Here is a 23,542-nt window from a genome sequence, read left to right as displayed (position 1 = left end):
ATGCTGGCCCACCTGGCAGACTCTGTGAGCCGTTCTGTCTGGCCTGCAGAAGCTTAGAGCTGGTGGAAAACTCTGGGACGCGTAGGCACTCCTCCCCCACTTTCCTCAAGAAGATGCTGAGTGGTCCTCACAATTCCATGGGAACGAGGAGGTAGGACCCCGGCTCCCAGCCCCCGCTAGAGGAGCCCTGGTTACCCCCTCTCTAAACAGGCACAAACTGGAGCACATGCACGCGCCTGAAATGAGACAGGAAGGGGCTCCTGCCCATCAGGCCAGTCACCAGGAGGCTCTTTTTTGCGATCGGATCGTGACACTCTGCCATCCATCTCCCCCTACCTTCTGCATGGAGAGGCCTAGTGACAGCTGAACAGTCAAGTTCAAAGAGTCTGATACCCGACAAACTGCCCTGCCTGCCCTCTGCCTGCAGGCCACACAGGCTCTCATCTGACAGCTGGGCCCAGCCGGTTCGAGCTCCTGGCTCGGGAGCCTGTGGGGCTCCCAGCCAGCGAGGGCCATTGCCTGTATCTGTTACAAGTTCTCATAGTGGGGGAAGATGAATTTTCACAAAAAAATGTGCAACAATGTTACTAGCAACCAGAGGAAGAAATAAAATATTATTTGCACGTAAAAAAAAAAAAAAAAAAAAGGAGGAGGGGGAGGAAGAGGAAGAAGAAGGAGGAGGAGGAGGAAGAGGAGGAAGAGAGGAAGAAAAAGAAGTTTTGTCTCTCCCTAGGTGAATTCTGTCTGCAGACACCTGGCTTGAGGGAAGGGAGGTGACCGAACAAATGGAGATGGGGAAAGTGGGAGAGAGAGGGAAGGGAGAAATGGAAGTGGAGAGAGAAGAGGAAGGGTGAGGTAGAGAAGGGAGAAAGAGTAGGGGAAACCAAGGAGGTCAGAAAAGGTGAAACAATCTCACAGGCTTTTTCCTCTCGAGGACGCAAGGGCCTCCATGCAGGGGAACAACCAGTGGAGTGATCCCTATTTATACCTTGGAGCCCTCAGACTCTGGTTTGGTTCTTGTCCCAGGCGTCATGCTCCGAGCTCCTTAGGCTGGGGAAGTTTTGGAACCGCCCTGGGATCAGAATCCTCTGGCTGGGCTTCCTGGGGGAGGTGATTCTTCCGGAGTGAGCCTCCTTGCTCCTCAACACCACCAGCAAATCAGGCTGTGGCTCCATTCACGGTTGCACGTAAAAGGAGAGAAGGTATATTTTCCGAACCTGCTGATGTTCTCTGTGTGCCTTCGATTTATGGTTTAAGTTCAGCCAAGACTCCCGGAAAAGACGGAAAGGAAGAAGCAGATCAGTTTGGTTGACCAGGAGCTTCAGGCAGAGGAAGGCCAAATGCTGAGGAAAGGAAGGGGGCATAGAATCTCTTTGCTCTCCCAGGGTTATGTTTGCACTGGCAGAGATATACATAATTAAAAGGATCTTAATATTTTTATTATTTCAATAGTTACATGCTCAGACAGCTCTTCCTGCCCACAGATCCTGCCCTCATGCTTGAATAGAATCACCCTTTTGCACTGAAGATGTCTCAAGAATTCTTTTTTGGCCGTCGGCCCCGGACCCCCATGACAGCTAAACCGTCATGGACAATCAACAATTATTAGAATGAAGAGGGTCCAACTTAGAAAAAAATCACAGTCTAATACCTCACTATCAAGAAGTTAGAGGGCGCCCGGGTGGCTCAGTCGGTTAAGCGTCCGACTTTGGCTCAGGTCATGATCTCACGGTTCACGAGTTCGAGTCCCACCTCTGGGAGCACGAGCCCCTCTTCAGGTGAGCTCGAGCCCTGCTTTGGGTGAGTTCCACTTCTCTCTCTCTCTCTCTCTTTCCACCCCTCGTGGGATTCTCTCTCCCCCCACTCTCTGCCCCTTGCTCACTTGCGCCCCCCGCCTCAAAAAAGTAAAATAATAATAAAAAGAGTTACATGTTCTAATGCTCTACCAACCGAGCCAACCGAGCCAGCCAGGCGCCCCTACATAAGGCTCTAATATTAGAACACTTGTGGCAGGAAGCAATAGAACACCTCACTCAAAATGTCCCCAACAATCAGGGGGTTTTTAATCTCACATAATGAGAAAACAAGAGGCAGAGAAGTTTCAAGGCTGGTTAGTTCAGGGGCTCAATGTCCCATCAAGAACCCAGGTTCTTTTCATCTTTCGGCTCTGTCACACTCAGAGTGTTAGCTTTTTGTCCTCACGTTTGTCCCCTCATGGTCATAAGATGACTGCGACACCATCAGGCATCATGAGCTCACACAATTACATCCAAACATTGCAAGACAGAAAATCCTTTCCCTGCATTCCTTTTCAAGAGCAAGGGAATCTTTCTAAGAACATCGTCCCCCCCCAACCCCCAACCAGCAGACATTACCTCACCCCTCATTTCCGTAACTGTGTCACATGCTGCTTCCTCACCAGTCCCTGGCAAGAGAACTGGAATTACCTCGATCAGCTTAGACTCAGATTCACCCTGGTGGTGGAGAGGCCCAGCTTCCCCTGCTGCACATGGGTGCCCAACCCCTGAACCGAACCAGGTGGTGTTAGCAGCTAAAACGACCATCTGGGAGGGCTCTGGGGTAGATGTGCCATCGTGGCTGCTACATGTGACAATGCCTTCAGACACGTAGCATATACGGCCTTGAATTAGGGTTGTGCCCAGGTGATCTGTGTCTACAGTCAGGGGGTGGGGGCGAGGGGAGACAAAAAAGCTAAATATATTCCCTATAGTACACAGCACAGAGACTTGCACCAATTAGGCTCTCCGAAAACAAGGAGTTCAGCTTAAAAAAGAAAATGATTGTTATAATAGTACAACCGGATGCGATTACCTTTGCCAAGGACATTTTAGTATTAGTTTACTGTCAGGCCAGACATCTCCTGTGAGCGAAATGAGATAGTTGATAGGAACAGAGCGCGGGGAGGGAGGTGAAGGGTGACAGCGATGAGACTGAATTTGCACCCACCTACCCACCCTTAGCGAATTAAACTAATTTGCGAATGTAGACAAGACTCTTGTGTAATTAGGAAAGCTTTATATTCCGTTCTCATTTTAAAAAGAGAATGAGAAAGAATTCTGGTGGTGAGATGGGTGCTTAAAAGCTTTCTCTGGGGCACCTGGGTGGCTCTGTCGGTTGAGCATCCGACTTCAGTTCAGGTCATGATCTCACAGTCTGTGAGTTCAAGCCCCCACGTTGAGCTCTGTGCTGACAGCTCAGAGCCTGGAGCCTGCTTCGGATTCTGTGTCTCCCTCTCGCTCTGCCCCTCCCCTGCTCATGCTCTGTCTCTCTCTGTCTCAAAAATAAATAAAAACATTAAAAAAATTTAAAAAAAAAAAAAAAAAAGAATGGGTTCACTGAGCTCACAGAGCGGCCTGGATGAAAAAAGCCCCTTCACTGGGGAAGCTACAGCCTGGTTAGTGGGAGCCAGCTGGCTTTGCCCCTCTGGACCTTCATGCTGCCCCTGGGCCCAGGAACGGGGCTTCTAGAAAGCGCTCTGACAATCAACAGCATAACAAGATCTCCCTTCTGCAGCTGTGGCTCCAGCCAGTGCTTTGTGAACGGGCGTCAGGCCCACACCACCCAGGATGTGGCCCTTGTCCTCCAGATCTGGAGTCACCGCCAGGCAGGTTTCTCTGGGAGGCCACTGGGCAGACTGGAGTGAGGGCTTTGGAGTCAGAGTTCTGGGGTCAAATTTCAGTTTGGCCACTTGCTCTGTGGCCTTAGGCTAGATACTTAAGCTCTCTGAGTTTCCGCTTCCTTGGCTGTAGAAACGGGTGTAACAATAGCACCTTGCAGGGTGTTGGGAGCTCCTACCCTGACAGAGCCTCCCCTTCCTCCTGCAGCCCCACTTGGGGTTGCCACACATCTTCCAGAAGTCAGAGGCCTGAAGACAGGCTCTCTCCAAGCTTGAACCCACCTGGCCACCTCTGGACCAGCCCTGGGCTGTTTGACAGGCTCCCCCTGGGCAGAGGCATTTGCCAGCTGCTTCCCAAACACAGGACGGAGGAGTTAGACAGCCAGGGCACGTCCCTCACAGCCGTTCAAACAAAGCAGCTATGCCTGGGCCCACTGGACCCGCGGTGGCCAGCAGCCTCCAGGGGGCAGAAGTCTGCTCCTCTGGTCAGGTCAGATGAGGGCAGCCTAAGGCCTCTGTCCACACAGAGGCCAGGGCCCTGGCCAATCTCGAAGGCTGCACTCTTAGGCTTTGTCCATTTATCCCCATCAAGCCTCAGCAGCATCAACCACGGCAGCCGATCTGAGTCCAGACTTTCCATTTGTGCTCAAGGGCAGATCAGATGATTGTCAGCCACAAAGCAGTGACCTAGACCTTGGGGTGTATTTGTTCTTGCTGCAGGCTAACTTCTATTCACTCTCTCACCAACAGAGGGGAAAAAGAATCATCATTGCAAGGACAGATCCCTCCCCAACCACTGGCACTTTGCTCTTCCAATTCCCCAGGTTCTGTCCTACTGGAGTATTTTTTCTCAACTAAAATCTTCTCTCACCTTCTTTCATCCCCACACCATTGGGGCTGCTTGAAGGTTTCCAACCTTTTTCACATCTTGTCACATGCAGAAAATAATTTATCTGTAAAGGCTTATGGAGGTCATTAGAGGGGTCGTTCCTGGCCAGGGGTGATTGGCCCCAGGACCCTCAGGTTTCACAGGCTGGTTTGAAGACCTGGTAACCCCTAAACCCCGTTCTCAGGGCACTCTGCTTGGGAAACGCTGGCTTAGAGAATGGACCTCTCAGGTTCCATGAGGTGTCACGCTCGGCTGAAGCTGGATGATGTAAATCCACTCCTTCTCACATGTGAGTGTCCAGTTTCGTCCAGTGCTCCATCCAACTGTGGCAATTGGCAGATCTCCTAAATTGGGAAAAATATCCCGGTGCCCCTCTGGTGGCTGGGCTGCCTGGCCTTCCCAAGGTTCATTTTTATCCCAGACCCCCCATGCTCTGGCTGCAGGAGGAATCTGGCCCATCAGATAAGTAGCAATAGCTGCCTTTGTGCTCAAGGATGGCACTGGGCTGGCCCTTGCCCTGAAGGGCAAAAGACAGTGACTGCTCTCATGATAAAAGCTGTGAGACCAGGCCCACAAAGTTGAAACATCTTGGGGAAGAGGCAGCAGCACAGTGCTCCCAGACAGAACCTGCCTATTTACTAGATGCTCTCCTCAAACAGTAAGGGGGCAGAAGTGAGCGATGTGTCAGAAGTAAACATCCCAGTGGGGAGAATAAAGAAGGCAACTGAGCCCCACTGGAATATGGGCTGACATCACGGAGCAAAGGTGAACACACCCAGAGCTGTGTACCAGCCTCCATTTCCTCCCACTTGTCTGGCATTCCCACTCAGGCCAGCACCCAAGCCTTCCTCATGAGGCTCAGCCCTTCTCCATTGCTCAGTTCAACCTTCTAAGCCCCGCGACTGGTACCTGAATACCCATCACCAACGCTCTCCAGCCAGCACTGTTCCTGCCTCCTCCTCCCCCACCCTCACCTCATAGGTCTCTCCTGCCCCCCTCAAGAACCACACTGCTCCTCACATGTACTTGGAAAAGGGTCCAAATTAGGGAATCTTTCCTCTGCAATCTTTCCCACACTCTTCAGTTTTCCTTTATTTTGCTACTGCAGATATTCCCCACGACATAAATTGGGTCAAGTACCAATACTGTAACAACTTGTGACTACTGTAATTTTGTCTCAGCCAGCTCCACTTTCTCTAAACAGTAACTTCTTAAAATACAGTCTTATTTGTCACTGCAGGTTTTGGTTAAGTATAGAATAAATCAGCATGATTCCAAGCCCTTCCCACGTGACTCTAATAGGTTATTAAATACTGACAGCAACAGTTCCGGAAGTCTGGCTGGTTTCTTGAATCACTTGGCTCCCTCACTTACTATTATGTTACCTAACCCCTTGCTACTTCACACATAGTCACAGCAGACCAAGAGCAGAACCTAGAAGCTTGTTAAAAAATGCAGGATCTTGGGGCACCTGAGTGGCTCAGTTGGTTAAGCATTCAACTTTTGGTTTCGGCTCAGGTCACAATCTCACAGTTTGTGGGTTTGAGCCCCACACCTGGCTCCACACTGACAGTGCAGGTATGGAGCCTCCTTGGGATTCCCCCCGCCCCATACACACACTCTCTCAAAATAAACTTTCAAAAAGTTAAAAAAAAAAAAAATGCAATTATCTTGGGGCGCCTGGGTGGCTCGGTTGGTTAAGTGTCTTGACTTCAGCTCAGGTCATGATCTCAGTTTGTGGGTTCCAGCCCTGGGTTGGCTCTCTGCTGTCAGCGCAGAGCCCCCTTCGGATCCTCTGAACCCTTCTCTGCCCCTCCCCACTCATGCTTTCTCAAAATAAATATTTTTTTTTAAATGCAATATCTAAAGCTTCACTTTGAAGCTACAGATTTGGATCTACATTACCTAAAAAAAATTTTTTTTAATGTTTCTTCTGGAAAGAGAGACACACACAGAGCGTGGGCAGGGGAGGGGCAGAGAGAGGGAGACAATCTGAAGCAGGCTCCAGGCTCTGAGCTCTCAGCATGGAGTCCAATGCAGGGCTCAAACCAACGAACTGTGTGTGAGATCATGAACTGAGCCAAAGTCGGACACTTAACCAACTGAGCCACCCAGGCAACCCTGGATCTACATTTTAATGTTTACATGGGATTCCCATCCACATTGAAATTTGAGAAACAATGGCCCAATCTAAGCCTGCTGCCTCATTTACAATAGGATTTTATCACCACTCATCAATTCAGGTCTTAAGTGAAACAAACAAGCCACTAAGCACAGTGTGTGGCACACAGAAACCACTTGAAATGTTGATCAAATGACTGGGTAGACCATCTGCCAGCCTCCCCCATCCCCAACTGGCCTTAAATAAGTGAGGCTAGTACTTACTGCGATACAGAAGCCAGCTGGACATTTAAAATAGAAACATCACTTTTATTGACAAGTTAGGGCCACAGTGGACAGCTTCCAGAACAGAAATAAGACAGTCCCAAGACAACAGAGTATAAAATTGTAGAGGACAGGTTAATACTCTTCACCCTCATCCTCTCCCTCAGCACTATCTGCTCCAACCTCCTCATAATCCTTCTCAAGGGCAGCCATGTCCTCACGGGCCTCAGAAAACTCTCCTTCCTCCATGCCCTCACCCACATACCAGTGAACAAAGGCACGCTTGGCATACATCAGGTCAAACTTGTGGTCCAGGCGAGCCCAGGCCTCAGCAATGGCTGTGGTGTTGCTCAGCATGCACACAGCTCGCTGTACTTTGGCCAGGTCTCCACCAGGTACCACAGTGGGAGGCTGGTAATTAATGCCAACTTTGAAGCCAGTGGGGCACCAGTCCACGAACTGGATGGTACGCTTGGTCTTGATGGTGGCAATGGCAGCATTGACATCTTTGGGAACCACATCACCACGGTACAACAGGCAGCAAGCCATGTATTTACCATGGCGAGGGTCGCATTTCACCATCTGGTTGGCTGGCTCAAAGCACGCATTGGTGATCTCTGCTACAGTAAGCTGTTCATGGTAGGCTTTCTCAGCAGAGATGACAGGGGCATATGTGGCCAGAGGGAAGTGGATTCGGGGATAGGGCACCAGGTTGGTCTGGAATTCTGTCAGATCCACATTCAGGGCTCCATCAAATCTGAGGGAAGCAGTGATGGAAGACACAATCTGGCTAATAAGGCGGTTAAGGTTAGTGTAGGTTGGGCGTTCAATATCGAGGTTTCTACGACAGATGTCATAGATGGCCTCGTTGTCTACCATGAAGGCACAATCAGAGTGCTCCAGGGTGGTGTGGGTAGTGAGGATGGAGTTGTAGGGCTCAACGACAGCAGTGGAAACCTGGGGGGCTGGGTAAATGGAGAACTCCAGCTTGGACTTCTTGCCATAATCGACAGAGAGACGTTCCATCAGCAGGGAAGTGAACCCGGAACCAGTTCCCCCTCCAAAGCTGTGGAAAACCAAGAAGCCCTGAAGACCCGTGCACTGGTCGGCCTGCAAAAAAAAAAAAAAAAAAAAAAAAAGTTTTAATTTAGCCTTGGTGAAAGCTGCAATGACTTCTTTGAATCCATAATTACATTGATCGAATTTTTTTTTTAATTTTTTAAAGTTTTTATTTATTTAAGTAATTTCTACACCCAATGTGGAGATCAAACTCATGACCCTGAGATCAAGAGTTATATGCTCTTCCAACTGAGCCAGCCAGGCACCCCTGATCGAGATTTTTTTTTTAAATCTCCTGAACAATATTTGCAAAGAAAGCAGTCATAAAGAGCTTCTAAGTGCTAAGATTCAGAGAAACTTTTCAGAATTTGGGGGGGGGGGGGGAAGAAATCTGCTAAATGGCTATTTAAAAATGAACTATTTTCATTTCCACAGGCTGAGGAATCATGAGGTCTGGAATGGATGCAAGGCCCAAGTTTTAGCGACTGGGAAAGCAACCGCTGGTGCCCTTGCTGTGACTACAGAACGAGTATGACTTTTCAGCAGCTGGAGAGCTACCAAGGGCAGGCCTGGGACCACCAGCCCCATACAATAGAAGTCTTAGAAAGATCTGGCAGCTGCTTTCTGAGCTGGAGTAAGACAGAATAGCCGAGTTCCAATGCACTGGTGTTGGGAGTCAGGCTGAGTCTGCATCCGGCTCTACCAGTTCCTTGCTGTGTAGCTTTGACCAAATTTATTTCTCAATCTCCGTCTTCGAGTTTATTGAGAATAGTAATCTCCATCAGGTCATTGAGAATTAAATGAGTACGTGGAACAGTGTTTGGCACAGTAAGCACTAGTTATCAGAGAGCCTATTGATTCTGAAAAAGGTGATTTACTATGATAGGACCATGAGACCTAATGTCAGTGGGGCTTTTCACCACTTAACTGAGCTATTCCAGTTAGCAAACTACCATTCTGTGAAAGCATTGAGTTTTGACTTTTCAAAGTCTTCTGCTGACAATCCTCACTTCTCAGAAGTGCTGAGGGGTGCCTGGGTGGCTCGGTTGAGTGTCTAACTTCGACTCAGGTCATGATCTCGCAGTTGATGAGTTCGAGCCCCGGGCTCTGTGCTGACAGCTCAGAGCCTGGAGCCTGCTTCAGATTCTGTGTCTCCCCCTCTCTCTCTGCCCCTCCCCTGCTCATGCTCTGTCTCAAAAATAAATAAATACTAAAAAAAAAAAAAAAAAAAGTGCTGAGATTTGTGGAATTCTCTACCAATCCCTCACTGTACTTCTCCTGTGGGTCCATACTCTGGGATCAATGTACAGGGCAGACTCTGGTCTACCAATTAAATCCACTCAGCCTCCTATGGACACAGTAATAATACCAAGGACAAATACAATTACTTTGGTAGTTAATCAACTTTACTCCAGAACCCTTGATGGGTTTTACTAGGTTTATTTGCCCCTAAAGGCAGGTCCTGATTTCCAAGTCAGTGCTTGTAGCTGAAGCTTGATTTATAAACATAGAACCATTACCCCAATTTTGCTAGGAAGGGTGTGATAAGCATCTGGAAAAGTATGAAGCTGTGAATGATGCAAAGTCATTCTTTTTATTTATTTATTTTTTTTTCAACGTTTATTTATTTTTGGGACAGAGAGAGACAGAGAATGAACGGGGGAGGGGCAGAGAGAGAGGGAGACACAGAATCGGAAACAGGCTCCAGGCCCCGAGCTATCAGCCCAGAGCCCGACGCGGGGCTTGAACTCACTGACCGCGAGATCGTGACCTGGCTGAAGTCGGACGCTTAACCGACTGCGCCACCCAGGCGCCCCAAAGTCATTCTTTTTAGACTAGACCAGTTGTGGCCAGGCTTAGAATGTGATTTTCTGGACAAACTACTCTACCAAAGCCTTTATTCTTGATTTTTGGTTAATTACTTACAAGCTGCCCACATGCCTCAGGAGTAGAGTCATCTGGATACCAGACTCTGAACATAAAATGATCCAGGGGCGTCTGGGTGGCTCAGTTGGTTTTAAGCGTCTGACTCTTGATTTTGGCTCAGGTCATGATCTCACGGTTCTTGTGACCACGGTTCTTATGTTCGAGCCCTGAGTCAGGCTCTATGCTGACAGTGCGGAGCCTGCTTGGGATTCTCTCTCTCTCTCCCTCCCTCTCTCCCTACCCCTCCCCCCACCCACATGCATGCTTGCTCTCAAAAAAAAAAAAAAAAAAATTAAAAAAATAAATGATCCTAACAGAACATTTACTTATCGACTTTTACTGATGTGAATACCGTTGCCTAAGATTTTTCTGTCACAGTGCTGGTTCACACGGGTCTGAGCTCTAGTGGAAAAGCAAGCATACTACTTTCTGTGAGTACATTTCAATACTTTCCAAGTTTCAAGGACGACACTAGCTTCCATAATAAGGGAGCTCCCTTGATTGCACTTTCAATGTTGTTGGAAGATTCCAGTGTCCACCATTTCTAGTCAATGTTATACTGGCTTCTCGTGCTCTGTACTTTCTGTATCAACATAAGGCACCAACCCTGATAGACATATTTTTAAAATACATATAAAAAAAATATATACATATATATTTTTTGAGGAGTTTGATCAATTAGTTACATTTCAGAGTCTGCCACCTTCTCACTCAATGTGACTAAGATAACCTAAAAGGGGGCATTCTTAGCTTGAAGCAGGGAAGCTGCTTGATTAATATGAATAAGGATGTTTAATGGTCTTAAATGTCAAACTGCTACAGTTCCCTGGTTCTCACCTTCACTTTAGGTAAACTGCCCTGCCTTAAGCATTTGCCCAAGTCTGCTTTATAACACATAGAAATAGGCAATAGAGCATTTAACCCTGACCTAAATAGTTGTTCCATAACACAGGACCATCTGATTTAAAAAAAGTCTGGTTACCTGGGGTGCCTGGGTGGCTCAGTCAGTTAAGCATATGACTTCAGCTCAGGTCATGATCTCCGTTCATGGGTTTAAGCCCCACATCAGGCTCTGTGCTGACAGCTCAGAGCCTGGAGCCTGCTTTGGATTCTGTGTCTCCCTCTCTCTCTGCCCCCCCCCCCCCACTATCTCTCAAAATTAAATAAAATTTAAAAAAAAATTTTTTTTAATAAAAAATTAAAAAAAAATAAAGTCTGGTTACTTACTGAGCACTCAAAGGTTCATTTTAGGATACAAAGAATGATTCTTATAGTTTGGTCTCCCTTAAAACTGTAAGAGAACATTCTCATCTCACTTTAAATAAAACACTACATTGGGGCACCTGGGTGTCTCAGTCAGTTGAGTGTCTGACTCTTGATTTTGGCTCAGGTCATGGGATCAAGCTGTCAGAGCTGAGCCTGCTTGGGATTCTCTCCCTCTCTCTCTGTCCCTCCCCCACTCACACTCTCCCACTCTCTCTCAAAATAAATACACTTAAAACTTATATATGTATATTAAATAAAACACTATGTTTACCAGTTTCCGAATTCGGTCCAAAACAAGGTCGATGATCTCCTTGCCGATGGTGTAGTGCCCTCGGGCATAGTTATTGGCAGCATCTTCCTTGCCCGTGATGAGCTGCTCAGGATGGAAGAGCTGGCGGTAGGTGCCAGTGCGAACTTCATCTGGAAGAGAAAAACAAAGCAGCCACCCGTCACTCACAACCTGCACACGCCTGCTCCACCCCAGGGTGTCAATGGAGCCCTCACGACAGACCTCCTGTGTCAAGAGCCCTGAGATCTCCCTTGGGTTACTGAGGCCAACTCACCAATGACTGTGGGTTCCAGGTCTACAAACACTGCCCTGGGCACATGCTTGCCAGCGCCCGTCTCACTGAAGAAGGTGTTGAAGGAGTCATCTCCTCCCCCAATGGTCTTGTCACTTGGCATCTGGCCATCGGGCTGGATGCCGTGTTCCAGGCAATAGAGCTCCCAGCAGGCATTGCCGATCTGAACACCAGCCTGGCCAACGTGGATGGAGATGCACTCACGCTGTGGGAAGAAGAAAGGAAAATGTCAGAATATGACACATCAGATGGGATGTTTAGGAATGACTCACACCTAAATGACTAATTAACCTTCAGGATAGAAAGTCACCTTTCTGGAAGCCACTCCTGATTTCACAAGCAACAGTCTTTGCTGACTAATTCAGAGAAAATGCTTTGCAAAACCAAAGATATGTTAATGAACTACTAGGTAAGACCAGAGATCAGACTCTTGCTTTGTAGTCACATTAGATATTCAAGGTCAGGTTTCTACCATTTTAGAAAGACCTAAACTGTTCCACAGCAATACATTTCCCCCAGCTCCTGGGAAATATGCCTGCCAATTCCTTAAAGGCATGCAAAATTCCCCCTTCCAGCTCTGATTCATTCCATGTGATTGTATAACTGTCGAGCTCATTCTGGTCGCTCTTTAATCCTATTCTTTAAAAGACAAGAGCTTCTCCCTCTCCCTTTTAAACCAGCTTAAACCAGCAAACTATAGCCATATGACTCATGGAAAAAATGCCAGATAAGCAGCGGTTAGCTGTATTTTAGAAACTGTGGTCAGAGGCAGCTTTTTAACTCTGTGGAAGAACTTAATCGCAAGGAAGAACATTTTTCCTTCACTATCAACAAATCTTCAGTAGGGGGTGGTGGTGGAGACACATGGTAATAAAAGCTGAAAGTGTCAACAAAACTTTACTAATAGCTTAAGAAATTCGCTGTTTCCTACCAAAACATACATACATGTATCTCTGGCACTGTGGAAAAGTCTATGGTGCCAAGAATTTAACGATATTAGGAAAATGTTTTCTTTTACTTGATGAACAAGATCATCTATAAGTTACCAAATTCATTCCTGCTTAGTAAAATAAGGCCATGAACATAGAATCCATACCCCCAGATTTAAGAGGAAAACAGAAAAAATGGGTGTTTATTATATTTCATCATAAGTCAGATTAGCTACTTTGGAGATTGACAGAGGACTTTCAAAATTGATACCAAATATCTCCCATTACATTTTCCCCGAATAGGAGGGTTTCGAGTTCTTCGAAGCTGCTAACAGGAAACTAGTTAAAGAAAACTCAACACCGCTAAGATCTCAAAGGTCCTACTTTCATAACCGGAGATAATAAAAACCCCAATCACTCACAACCTTTGACTTATGGTCCCCTCCTTCCCACATACACTCATAAAACAACCATGGTCTTCTAACCACATCACTTGGCTCATTATGACCTGAGTCTACTCGCCCAGGTCTAGGACTATGGGAGAAAGGGGAGTTGTTTATTCTAATGAGTCCATGAGTATTTATAATTGCATCCTGTTTACCTTTAACTGGACTTTGGAAATTTTACAGCCTGAGAAAGCTGGAGAGATCTGCCCATGACAGCCCCAGGCCCAAGGAGATAAAGTTTTTGAGAAGAACCTTTCATTCTAATGAAGGGTTTCTTTGATGGATTTTTGGGCCCAAAAAACTTCCAATGGGCAGCAGTCTCAACAGCTTTCTCCTTTAGACTTTCTCCACTCTCCCCTGGCCACTCGGGGGATGAAGTGAGACACAGGTGATAGAGTCACTTAGCCTAACTTTCACTGGATAACCAGCCCCTGTCTCTAATTAAAAAACAAAACAACAACAAAAAATCCAAACTATTAACTTAGCCAGTGTTTGCCTAAATCATTGCTCTCCTGCCCTTTAAACAGTCCTACTACTTTCTGAATCGCACTTTTACCAGGTTGTTTTTGGTTTTGTTTTTGTTTTTTTTTGTCTGCTTGGTGAAAAGCACTCAAGCAAGTTGTTACCGTCAGACTTAGTTTTTTAACACCTGTGGCAGTCTCTGAAGAGGTGGCTGGTCTGTTCACTGTATCCCCTTTCCTTTAAAGATACTATTTTGAAACATTTGATACACAAATACTAGTTTAAAAGTACGGCTTATTTTAGGTTGACCTCCAACAGACCTTCTCCAAGAACACATTGTTAGTACTAGTTTGCTCAGAGGTTTTATACGAAAATATCTCTTCATGGACTAGTTTTTTAAAAATCTGGCTTAAGTACCAAGCTTCAGCTATAAACGTCCCACTAAGTTAACACAGAAACGCAAAATTAGACGTGACAGTTAAGAGTTCCCTTAAAAGGAGCAGCCTGTTCACATCTCTCAGGTGGACTGATGCAATTGGAAGCTCTCCCCAGAGACCAGCCACAGGTGACTCAGCAGGCAGTCACCGGGCGCTGGAGAGCGGGCGCAGGGAGCGTAAGCACCTTGGGTGCTGGAGCGCACCTAGCGCTCCAGGGCGGTAGGTAGTGGGAAGGTGAGGTAGGTCAATGACGGAAATGGAGGGGAGGGATTTTTCGTTTCCACAAGTCCTTCTGGGGGCCGGTGTGAAGGCTTCCCGGTCTGCCTTAGGCTGTGGCGGGCCCTGGGGCGATGCCCTCTAGAATCAGGAGGGCTTTCCACTCCCACCAAGGGCAGTGTCCTGGCCGCGTTTTCGAGCCCGAAGAGGAGTTTGCGGGTGAACTCGGCTTTCCCAGCCTGGCCATCAGAAGCAAGTTTGCTCGGCTGCGTCCCACCTGCACCCGGGCTCCCCCGCCCCTTCGGACTGCTCTCACACCCACGCCACGTCCCAAGGACCCCCACTCACCATGACTAAGAATTGTAGGGTTCCTTGAGGCTGAAGGCGGCGAGGGGACGGCGAGAAGGCTCTCCCTCTGACAGACTACCAAGGAGTCCGGGGGAGAAGTAGTAAGAGGTTGCGCCGCCGCGAGGGACTCTATATACCCCCTTCCCCGGCCACGTGGCCAGGGGGCGGGCACCTGGCCCCGCCCCTGCCGCCGCTGCCCCGCCTCCAAGTCTCGCGGCTCCGGGAGGGACACCCCGTCGCACCCTCCGGCGGAGAGAGGCGGGGCGCGGGCGCTGATTGGTGGGTTCAAAAGTTCAAACCAAACTCTTCTGAGAGAGCCAGATCTACGAAGGGAGGAGACGTCCTGGGGCCAGGGAAGGGCGGATGGGGCGGGGAAGAGGCTGGGGACTGAGACTGGAAGAAGGGAGGCGAAGCATCTGCGCAGTCCTCAGCGGGTGCGGGGGGCGTCGCGTGCAAAACCTCAGGGAAAAACGGGAGGAGTATAGGGAGCGCGGCCCCTCCCGCGGGTCTCCGGACCCTCGAGCGGCGGCCCTGCGAAACCCACAGCCAGTCCCCGCCGCGCACCTCCCAGCGAGGCGGGGCCTGGCCTGCGGGGCCGCCGCTTACGCCCTGCACAGCCCTGGCGCCGGCTCCCGTGCAGCTGTGGGATTCTGGAGAGAGAGGTCCTTGCGCCCCCTCCCAGCCCTTAATTACCACCAGCCGGCCTGAAGCCCATATTCTCATCTTTTTGCTTGTTTTTTTGTTTGTTTGTTTGTTTGTTTGTTTTTACTCGTTTTCCCACATTCTTTTAAATGAACTCTTCGTCTCTAACAACAATCTTCCAGTCGGTGCAAAAGCAGGTTTTTCGGTTCGTGACAGTAATAGCTTCCATTTTTGATCGCTTACTATTCAGAGGAGTTGGTTTTTCACACTATATCAATCACATTTCATCCTTGCGACGCTGTGAGTTATCCGCATTTTACAGATGGGGAAACTAGGGCTCAGAGGAATTCAACAAGTTTAAGGCCACACAGCTATAGAGTAATGGGGCTGCCCATAAGCCCTCATTACCTTGTACTGCCTCATGCTAAATATACCGTGCTGACCCTCCCTGCAATGGTTTACTTCTCAGAAGCAGCCTTTTTCTTTCAGTTGTTATTCTTTCTCTGCAACTTCATCAATTTATCTTAGTTCTCCACCATCTCTGGATGATAGAGTTTATGGGAATATTCAGAGAACAAAAGTGACTGCTATACATAATAGAGGTTATAGGGATTTTCCCTGAAGTAGAAAAAGGCAAAATGACAGGAAAAACTGGGTTTTAGATACAGAAAAGGCAGAACTCAAGATACACTCCAACTCACACAAAATGAATGCTGTTGGAAATATATGCAGAGACTCCTTTTCAAATTACAATACCATAGTTCCATCATTAAATGTTTATTGCGCACCTATTACTTATTGTGTGGCAGGATATTCTGAAAGTTGGAATAATTAGCATCTTGGTCTGTTGCCAAATATTTTACTCTTTTTTTTTTTAAATTTTTTTTCAACGTTTATTTATTTTTGGGACAGAGAGAGACAGAGCATGAACGGGGGAGGGGCAGAGAGAGAGGGAGACACAGAATCGGAAACAGGCTCCAGGCTCTGAGCCATCAGCCCAGAGCCTGGCGCGGGGCTCGAACTCACGGACCGCGAGATCGTGACCTGGCCGAAGTCGGACGCTTAACCGACTGCGCCACCCAGGCGCCCCCTACTCTTAATTAGTAAAGCATTTCACCTTTTTAATGCATTCCACAAATATATTCAGCATAGTTTCTAGGTTCTTGGGAATAGGTAGGTGAACAAAATTGACAGATCTCTGCTCGTAGAGCCTATGTTCTAGGAGGGACCGGGAAGAAAGACAAACAATGAACACAATAAATAAGTAAATCATAAAATTCATTAGAGGGTGAAGAGTTGCTATAGAAAAATACTGAAGAAAGTGGAATGAGAGGGTGGAGTGGGAGAGGGGTTGTAATAGAACCATGATGATCACGGTTAGCCTTAATGATACATGAGATTTGAACAAAGACTTGTAGGTCATGAGGGGTTAGCCAAGTGGCTAAAAGTGAGCAGTTGGAGCCCAGACCCCCAAGCAAGAGTGAGCCGTTAGTGTTCCTGGAAGGAAGAGCAGTGAGGCCAGCTTGGCTGGAAGAGATGAATAACAGAGGATGATGTTGGAGAGGAGATCTTACAGCTTCTCGTAAGTTACTGCAAATCCTGTGGCTTTTACTCTGACATGGGGAGCTAATGTAGGGTTTGAAACGTAGACGTGACATGACCCGATTGCTTTTTAAATTATTATTTATTTATTTAATATTTTTTTCAGTGGGCTCCGCACTACGTGGAGCCCGATGCGGGTCTCAAGCTCAGAACCCTGAGATCAAGACTCCAGCTGATATCAAGAGTCCAATGCTCAACCAGCTGAGCTGCCCAGGTGCCCCCGCCCCCCCCCCCCCATGGCCTTTTTAGAAAAAGATGACTTTGGTTGTTGTGTTGAGAAAAGATTATAGGAGGGCACAGGTAGAAGCAGGAAGACATCTTAAGATGAGAACTCATTGCCATAATCCTTCTGAGAGATGAGAAAGACTCTGACCAGAGTGGTAGCAGAGGAATTAGTGACATGTGGTTAGACAGGACCGAGGTGATTTCCTAAAGGCTCACACGTGAGGGAAAGAGAAGCCAAGGATTATTCCAGTTTTTAGCCTGAATGAGTGAAAGACAATTTGCCATCAACAGAGGCAAAAGGCTGAGAATGGGGCAGGCTTAAAGGCGGTTGATACCAAGGGTTATTTTTGGTCATGTTAAATCAAGACGTTGTTGTCCATGTGGAGGTGGAGATGGCCAGGACACAGCTGGATATGAGAGTCGGGATCTCAAAGCAAAGAGATCCGGGTGGAGGTGGACATCTAAATGCCATCCTCAAGTCATGCCCTTGGGTGAGATGTGAGTGGAGTGAGTGTAGAAACACGAGAGAAGAAGACCAATTTCATAGCTCTGGGAAAAGAGGTAAAACCAGTAAAGGACACTAAAAAGGAACAGCCGGTGAGATAGGAGGGAACCCAGGAATGTGAGGTCCTGGAAACAAGGAAAAAGGGATGATTAGCAGGGTCGAGTGCCACTGATAGGTAAGCACAGAACTCAAAAATGACCATTGGATTTAGCCAAATGGAGGTAATTAGTAGCCCTAATGAGAACAGTTCAGTGTGGCAATTTAAAAATAATAGGCATTTTATTTTTAGGTTATGTTTTTCAAAGGATTCATTAGCAAAACACCTTTATTTTTCTTTTCACTCTCTATCATCTCATATTCAAGCAGATAGCCCCTTGAGGGACCTCAATAGGCTTAAGGGCTTTGCAGGCCTGATTGCTCTGATGTGGGCTCTGATTTTTGTTTTCTTTTTCTAGCTGTAGGTTCTTAAGCCAATTTTGTAATCTATCTACATCTCTTCCCTTATAAAATGGGATAATGTATAACTCAGAGGTAGATACATTGTGGTGAGGATTAAATGAGATAAGTAATACAGAGCATATACACATAGCAAAGCTCTAAAATCGGTAGCTGTTACTGTTGGAGGTGATCGTGGTAGAGGACAAAATTAGAGATGAAGATGCATTCTCTTGCATTTTAAAATCATTTTAAACATTGGGATCTATATTTAACTTCATTGCCCCCTGCTGGATTGTTTTGGAGGGGGAAAAAAAGTCTCTTTCCTGGGTGGACAGTGAAAAATTCAACTTTTATGTAAACAGGTCTTTCTGAGTCTAAAAATTACCGAGAGAGAGAAGAGGCAGAAGCCTGTTTTACTTTGCAGTTGAAATGATCTCAAATTCACCACAAACATGGTGAGTTAGTGACAGAGAGCCTGTGCTCTGCCACCTCTGGTGATATAACATTGGAGGGGGCACTTCTCTTCCTTGGGCCCCAGGTTCTCATGTGCAAAATGAGGGGATTGGCCAGTTTCATTCTAAGGCCTCTTCCAGCCTTTACATTCCGTGATACTCTGACTTGAGGCTTCTGCTGTACGTGTGTCCCAAAGGGAGTAAAGTTGAAAACATGCTTCCTTCGGTCAGGGTCTGGTAAGAATCACTGGTACGTTAGATAAATATTTGCAGATGGGACTTTTGCTGGAGTCTTACAATACATTAGAGAGAGAAATGGCAGGGATGCCTGGGTGACTCAGTTGGTTAAGTGTCCGACTCTTGATTTCCGGTCAGGTCATGATCTCATGGTTGGTGATGTCAAGCCCTGTGTTGTGCTCTGCACTGAGATGGAGCCAGCTCGGGATTTCCTCTCTCCCTCTCTCTCTGCCCCTCCCTCCCTCACACTGTCCCTCTGTCTCTCAAAGATAAATAAATAAACATTAAAAAAAAAAAGTGGCATACCTACTCTGGCTCAGGAGAGCTTGGACTTCAAATCGCTGTTGTATAACATGTCCCCAAAACATTAGGAAAGAGGAAAGAATTCAGACAAAACCGAACCCTATCTTTTCTCAAACTCCCGGTTTCTATGCTAGGATACCAGTAGTGCTAAATAATTGATTTTGTGTTCAGTTACAAATTACATGTTACAATAATAATGGTATGGGGATATTTTGTGCTCTATAGCAATTTATGATAAAGTATTTTCTACTCCAATAGTGCCTTCGAGAAGTTTTCAAAGATAAATTTTTAACAAAGGTATTCATTATACAACTGTGGGAAATAAGGTACTGAGATGGAAATAATTTACCCTAAACCCAAGAGAGGGGACTCAGAATAAATGCCTAAAGTGACAGTTGCCTCTTTTCTTTCTAGGCCCTCCATGAGCCTGTTACTGGTTCTAGTTCACAAGGAAAGGAAGTCCTAGAAAAATCATTTAGTGAATTTACTGTCCTAAGACAAGGATGCCACTAGTCTAGCAAGAAAAAGGAGAAATTTTCCCATTCCTAAGACCTCCAAAGGATAGCTAGGACTCCTTGAAGTTTAATTCACCCACTTTCTTCACAAGTATATTTTAAATCTCAATTTTTTTAAATGTTTGTTTTACTTTTGAGAGAGACAGAGAGGGCAGGAGAGAGGCAGAAAGAGAGGGAGACAGAAAATCCAAAGCACACTCTAGGCTCTGAGCTGTCAGCACAGAGCCTGATGCAGGGCTTGAACTCACAAACCAGGAGATCATGACCTGAGCCCAAGTCAGACGCTTAACCAACTGAACCACCCAGGTGCCCCTTAAGTCTCTATATTTTGAGGTGATTTGTTTTTTCTTCCTTTTCATTCCCCTGTAAATACAGAAAGGCAGGCAAGAGATTATCTTCTAGGTAATACATTGTTTTCTTTTATGGGAAAAATAACTCTAGGATTCTTTAGCTTTCACTTACTGCTCCTGTTATCCTGCAAATATTTGCAAACTTTATAGCTTTCTTGAACATTCTTTCAAAGTTCTCCTCCCCTGGGATCGGAGCCATGTTTTGGACTTCTTCCCCTTCATCAGGACTCCTTATGCTGGCTGTGGCCAGGGAGATCACAAAGAAGACTTGCCTTCTTCTCAGGAATTTCACATTTTATTTTCACGCAGACATCATCTGGCTTGTTCTAATCTGCTTTACATTCCCTAAAAATACAGTACTTCTGACCCGTGGCCTCTCGTAGTGACAAACCCAAACAACTGAATAGGTTGTGCTTCCCGGGTCTTTCCACTCCACGGACTGCAGCCAAGCCTGCTTACCTCAGGTTCTTTCCAATCTTTCCTGTAATTGGTCACCATTCCCTCTGTTTCCTGCCCTGCCCCCCATCCCTTTAGGAGGGACTGGTTAAATTCTCTTCCAGAAGATTAAAAGGAACTACTGGATTCAAATTCTTCAAGTATCTACGTTATTATTCTAATAAGTGGATCATATCCTGGAGTCTGGAAATCTTCCCTATTTATAGCAATGCTTATTTAATAATTTTATTTATTCATGTACCTAAAAAGCACCCAGGCAGCCCGAAGTGGAAGGCCCCTCAGAGTTTTCTTTCCTTTTGACTGTAACTTCTTGCCAGCAGCTAAGACAGGAGGGGATTTACTCGGAGACTGTGCCTCTCAGGATAATTTTTTCCCCCTTTACTTCTCCAGGTTCTCTCTCTAGCTGTCCCCTCCCCCTCCTCCCAGGACACAGAACCAACTATTTTTGGGTGCACTAAGTATTGTTTTTTTCCTACATGATCAGTATAGTAGTGCTTCAGTACAAGGGAATATCAGTGTATCTATTATAAGACTTACAGGCAAATCAGCTTCATGTTATTCAGGTAGTTAGTTTAATTTGGCTGAACGTGTTTGAGCTCTTCAAGTCAGTGGGCTTCTCCCTAATCTGAACTGCTTATGCTTTTGTGCTAATCCCCCTACTCAGTGGTCTGCCAGAGCCAATCCTTAGATTTTCAGAATTTTTGACAACCTGTCGGACCTGGCGTGGGGAGCTTGAAATCAGCAATGCTGGCTATATGTCCATCATAGAAATAAAACAGTTGACTACTACAGATTAGGCTCTTATCCCCTCTCCCAGCTGGTTGTTAAACATCCACAGACACACAACTTGTAGCACTGTCCCTACCTCCACACTAGTCCAAATCAGACCATTTCCCTTAGTTCTTTTACTCCTGGCATAAAAAGGTTTTTTGTTTTGGTTTGGTTTGGTTTGGATTTTTTTTTTTTTTTTTTTTTTGTCTCGGAGCTTCATTCATTCTCTGGCTTCAGGCTGAACCCTCTCCTCACAGCCAACCAAAGCCAAAAACCCAGCCTGGTTTCTCCTCCCAATTCAGCTTTTTAGGGTTATGAAAAGGGTTAGCTCCTAGCCATCTGATCCCAATCAACTCATTCTTTCCTGATTCCTTCTATTTCTTGGGTTACAAAAGTCCCCAGATCCTTTACTGCCCCCACTCTCCACCCCCCCACCCCCAGTATCTCCACCACCAGTACTAGTGTCACCATCACTCTGGGCTTTTGAAAATCTCCAGACTAAGGGTTTTCCCTGCTTTAACTGGTTTATTCTGCACAATAACCCTACGGGGTAGGAACTCTTGTTACTGCCATTTTACAGAAGAGGAAATTGAGGCTCATGGGGTTAAGTAGCTTATCTAAAGCCACACACTGGCTCATTCTGTTTTCAGTCTGGTCTTCCTCTCTGGGAAACTCAACCCTTTCCTCAGGAGGTCGGTTTTAAGACTTTCATTTCTGAACCACTGTTTTCTCTCTAAAAACATTAATATGGGACCACTTTTATAGCTACGACTTTAATTATATGTTTATTTCCCCAAATCATCCAAACCTGGAATGATCCCCAAACTTTTCTTTTTTTTTTTTAATGTTTATTTTTGAGAGAGAGAGAGAGAGAGAGAGAGAGAGTAGGAAAGGAGGAGAGAGAGGGTGAGACAGAGGATCCGTGCTGTCAGCACAGAGCCTGATGTGGGGCTCCAACTCATGAACCATGAGATCATGACTTGAGCCGAAGTCAGACGCTCAACCCACTGAGCCAGCCAGGTACCCCTTTATTTTTGTTTATTTTTTAATGTTTGCTTATTTTAGAGAGAGAGAGAGAGCACCCAAACTTTTCAATTACAAGACATAATGGAGGAAGGAGGCTGGTATTGGGCTGTAATATATGTGTGCCTGTACTCAAAGCCTTTTTTTTTTTTTTTTAATTTTTTTTTCAACATTTTTATTTATTTTTGGGAGAGAGAGAGACAGAGCATGAACGGGGGAGGGGCAGAGAGAGAGGGAGACACAGAATCGGAAACAGGCTCCAGGCTCTGAGCCGTCAGCGCAGAGCCTGACGCGGGGCTCGAACTCCCGGACCGCGAGATCGTGACCTGGCTGAAGTCGGACGCTTAACCGACTGCGCCACCCAGGCGCCCCTCAAAGCCTTTATTTTTATAGCACTTTGCTTTTTTGACCCTTTAATCCATGTACCTTTTTCCTTATCCTCCAACATATTTTGTTCCCATAGAGTCAGGAATATAAGTTATTTAGAAATCCCAAAGGTCTTTGCTTCTTTCTGATAGATCAAGGGTTCCTCATTTTAGATTACATACTTCTTTGTTTTGGTAAGTTGTAGTCCCTGCTGACCTTGTAAATGGATTATGTGGAACAGCCTGTAACCACAAAAATCAACTTGCTTACCCTGTTCCTTCAGCAACTCCGTTTATTTGTACCAAACCCAAGGGACAGAGCCCAGTTCACATATTGCGGGAAAAGAAAAAAGAGAAGGAAGGAATTCTTTGTGCTCAAAACAAAGAAATTTTACATTCAGAATGTGCTTCCCCTTTACACTGCCTGAAATGGCTGAATAGTAAACCAAAGTTGTTCCAAGGAAAAAAAATTAACCTGGAATGTAGGTCACCTAACAAGCTATGAAACCTGTTTCCCTGATGCTAGTTTGCTTGATTCCGTGGCACGAGGGAGGAGGGGGTTGGTTCATGGCCTCTGGTCAAGGCCCAGCCTGCAATGGACAGAGTGTTTGTGTGCCCCCAAATTCATATACTGAAATCCTAACCTCCACTGTGATGGGAATAGGAAGTAGGGCTTTTGAAGGTAATTAGGTCATGAGGTGGAGTCCTCAAGAATGGGATTAGTGCCCTTATAGAAGGAACCCCAAGAGCTCTCTTGTTATGTGAGCATCCAATGATAAAATGGCAGTCTGCAACCCGGAACAGGGCCCTCGCCAGAACTCAGCCATGCTGGCGTCTAGAACTCCGACTTCCAGACTCCAGAGCTATGATCTGTTGTTTGTTAGCAGTTCAGTTTACGGTATTTTGTTAGAGCAGCCTGAGCAAAGACACAGCCTGCCCCCCAAGCACATTGTTATGGAAGCCAAAGAAGACAAAGTCCAGGTGTCAGGGAAAGTAGTGGTTACTTACTTAGTAAGTAACAGAGTCATTCTGACCTCCAGAGACAAGGACAGAATAAAACACACCAGGAAAGACACT

At 46.3% G+C, this 23,542-nt stretch overlaps 1 protein-coding gene across 2 annotated transcripts in view; it reads right to left on the bottom strand.

The window, feature by feature from the left end:
- Nucleotides 1-6,935: 6,935 nt before the first annotated feature.
- LOC122472353 (tubulin alpha-1C chain) overlaps nucleotides 6,936-23,542 on the bottom strand; it is an 83,684-nt gene continuing 67,077 nt past the window's right edge. The window contains exons 1-4 of one of the 2 annotated variants that reach the window (XM_043561805.1): nucleotides 14,582-14,731; nucleotides 11,726-11,948; nucleotides 11,434-11,582; nucleotides 6,936-8,021 (exon numbers count right to left, since the gene is read on the bottom strand). In XM_043561805.1, coding sequence (XP_043417740.1) covers nucleotides 7,047-8,021; nucleotides 11,434-11,582; nucleotides 11,726-11,948; nucleotides 14,582-14,584 — 1,350 coding nt within the window. In that variant the 5' untranslated portion in view covers nucleotides 14,585-14,731 and the 3' untranslated portion in view covers nucleotides 6,936-7,046. Of the gene's footprint in view, nucleotides 8,022-11,433; nucleotides 11,583-11,725; nucleotides 11,949-14,581; nucleotides 14,732-23,542 lie in introns of those variants that run through there. The other variant, XM_043561806.1, reaches the window with a different exon arrangement.

Source organism: Prionailurus bengalensis, chromosome B4, assembly GCF_016509475.1.
Source record: "Prionailurus bengalensis isolate Pbe53 chromosome B4, Fcat_Pben_1.1_paternal_pri, whole genome shotgun sequence".
NCBI lineage: Eukaryota > Metazoa > Chordata > Mammalia > Carnivora > Felidae > Prionailurus > Prionailurus bengalensis.
Note: the sequence above shows the minus strand (reverse complement) of the source record. Positions and strands in the feature narration are given on the sequence as shown.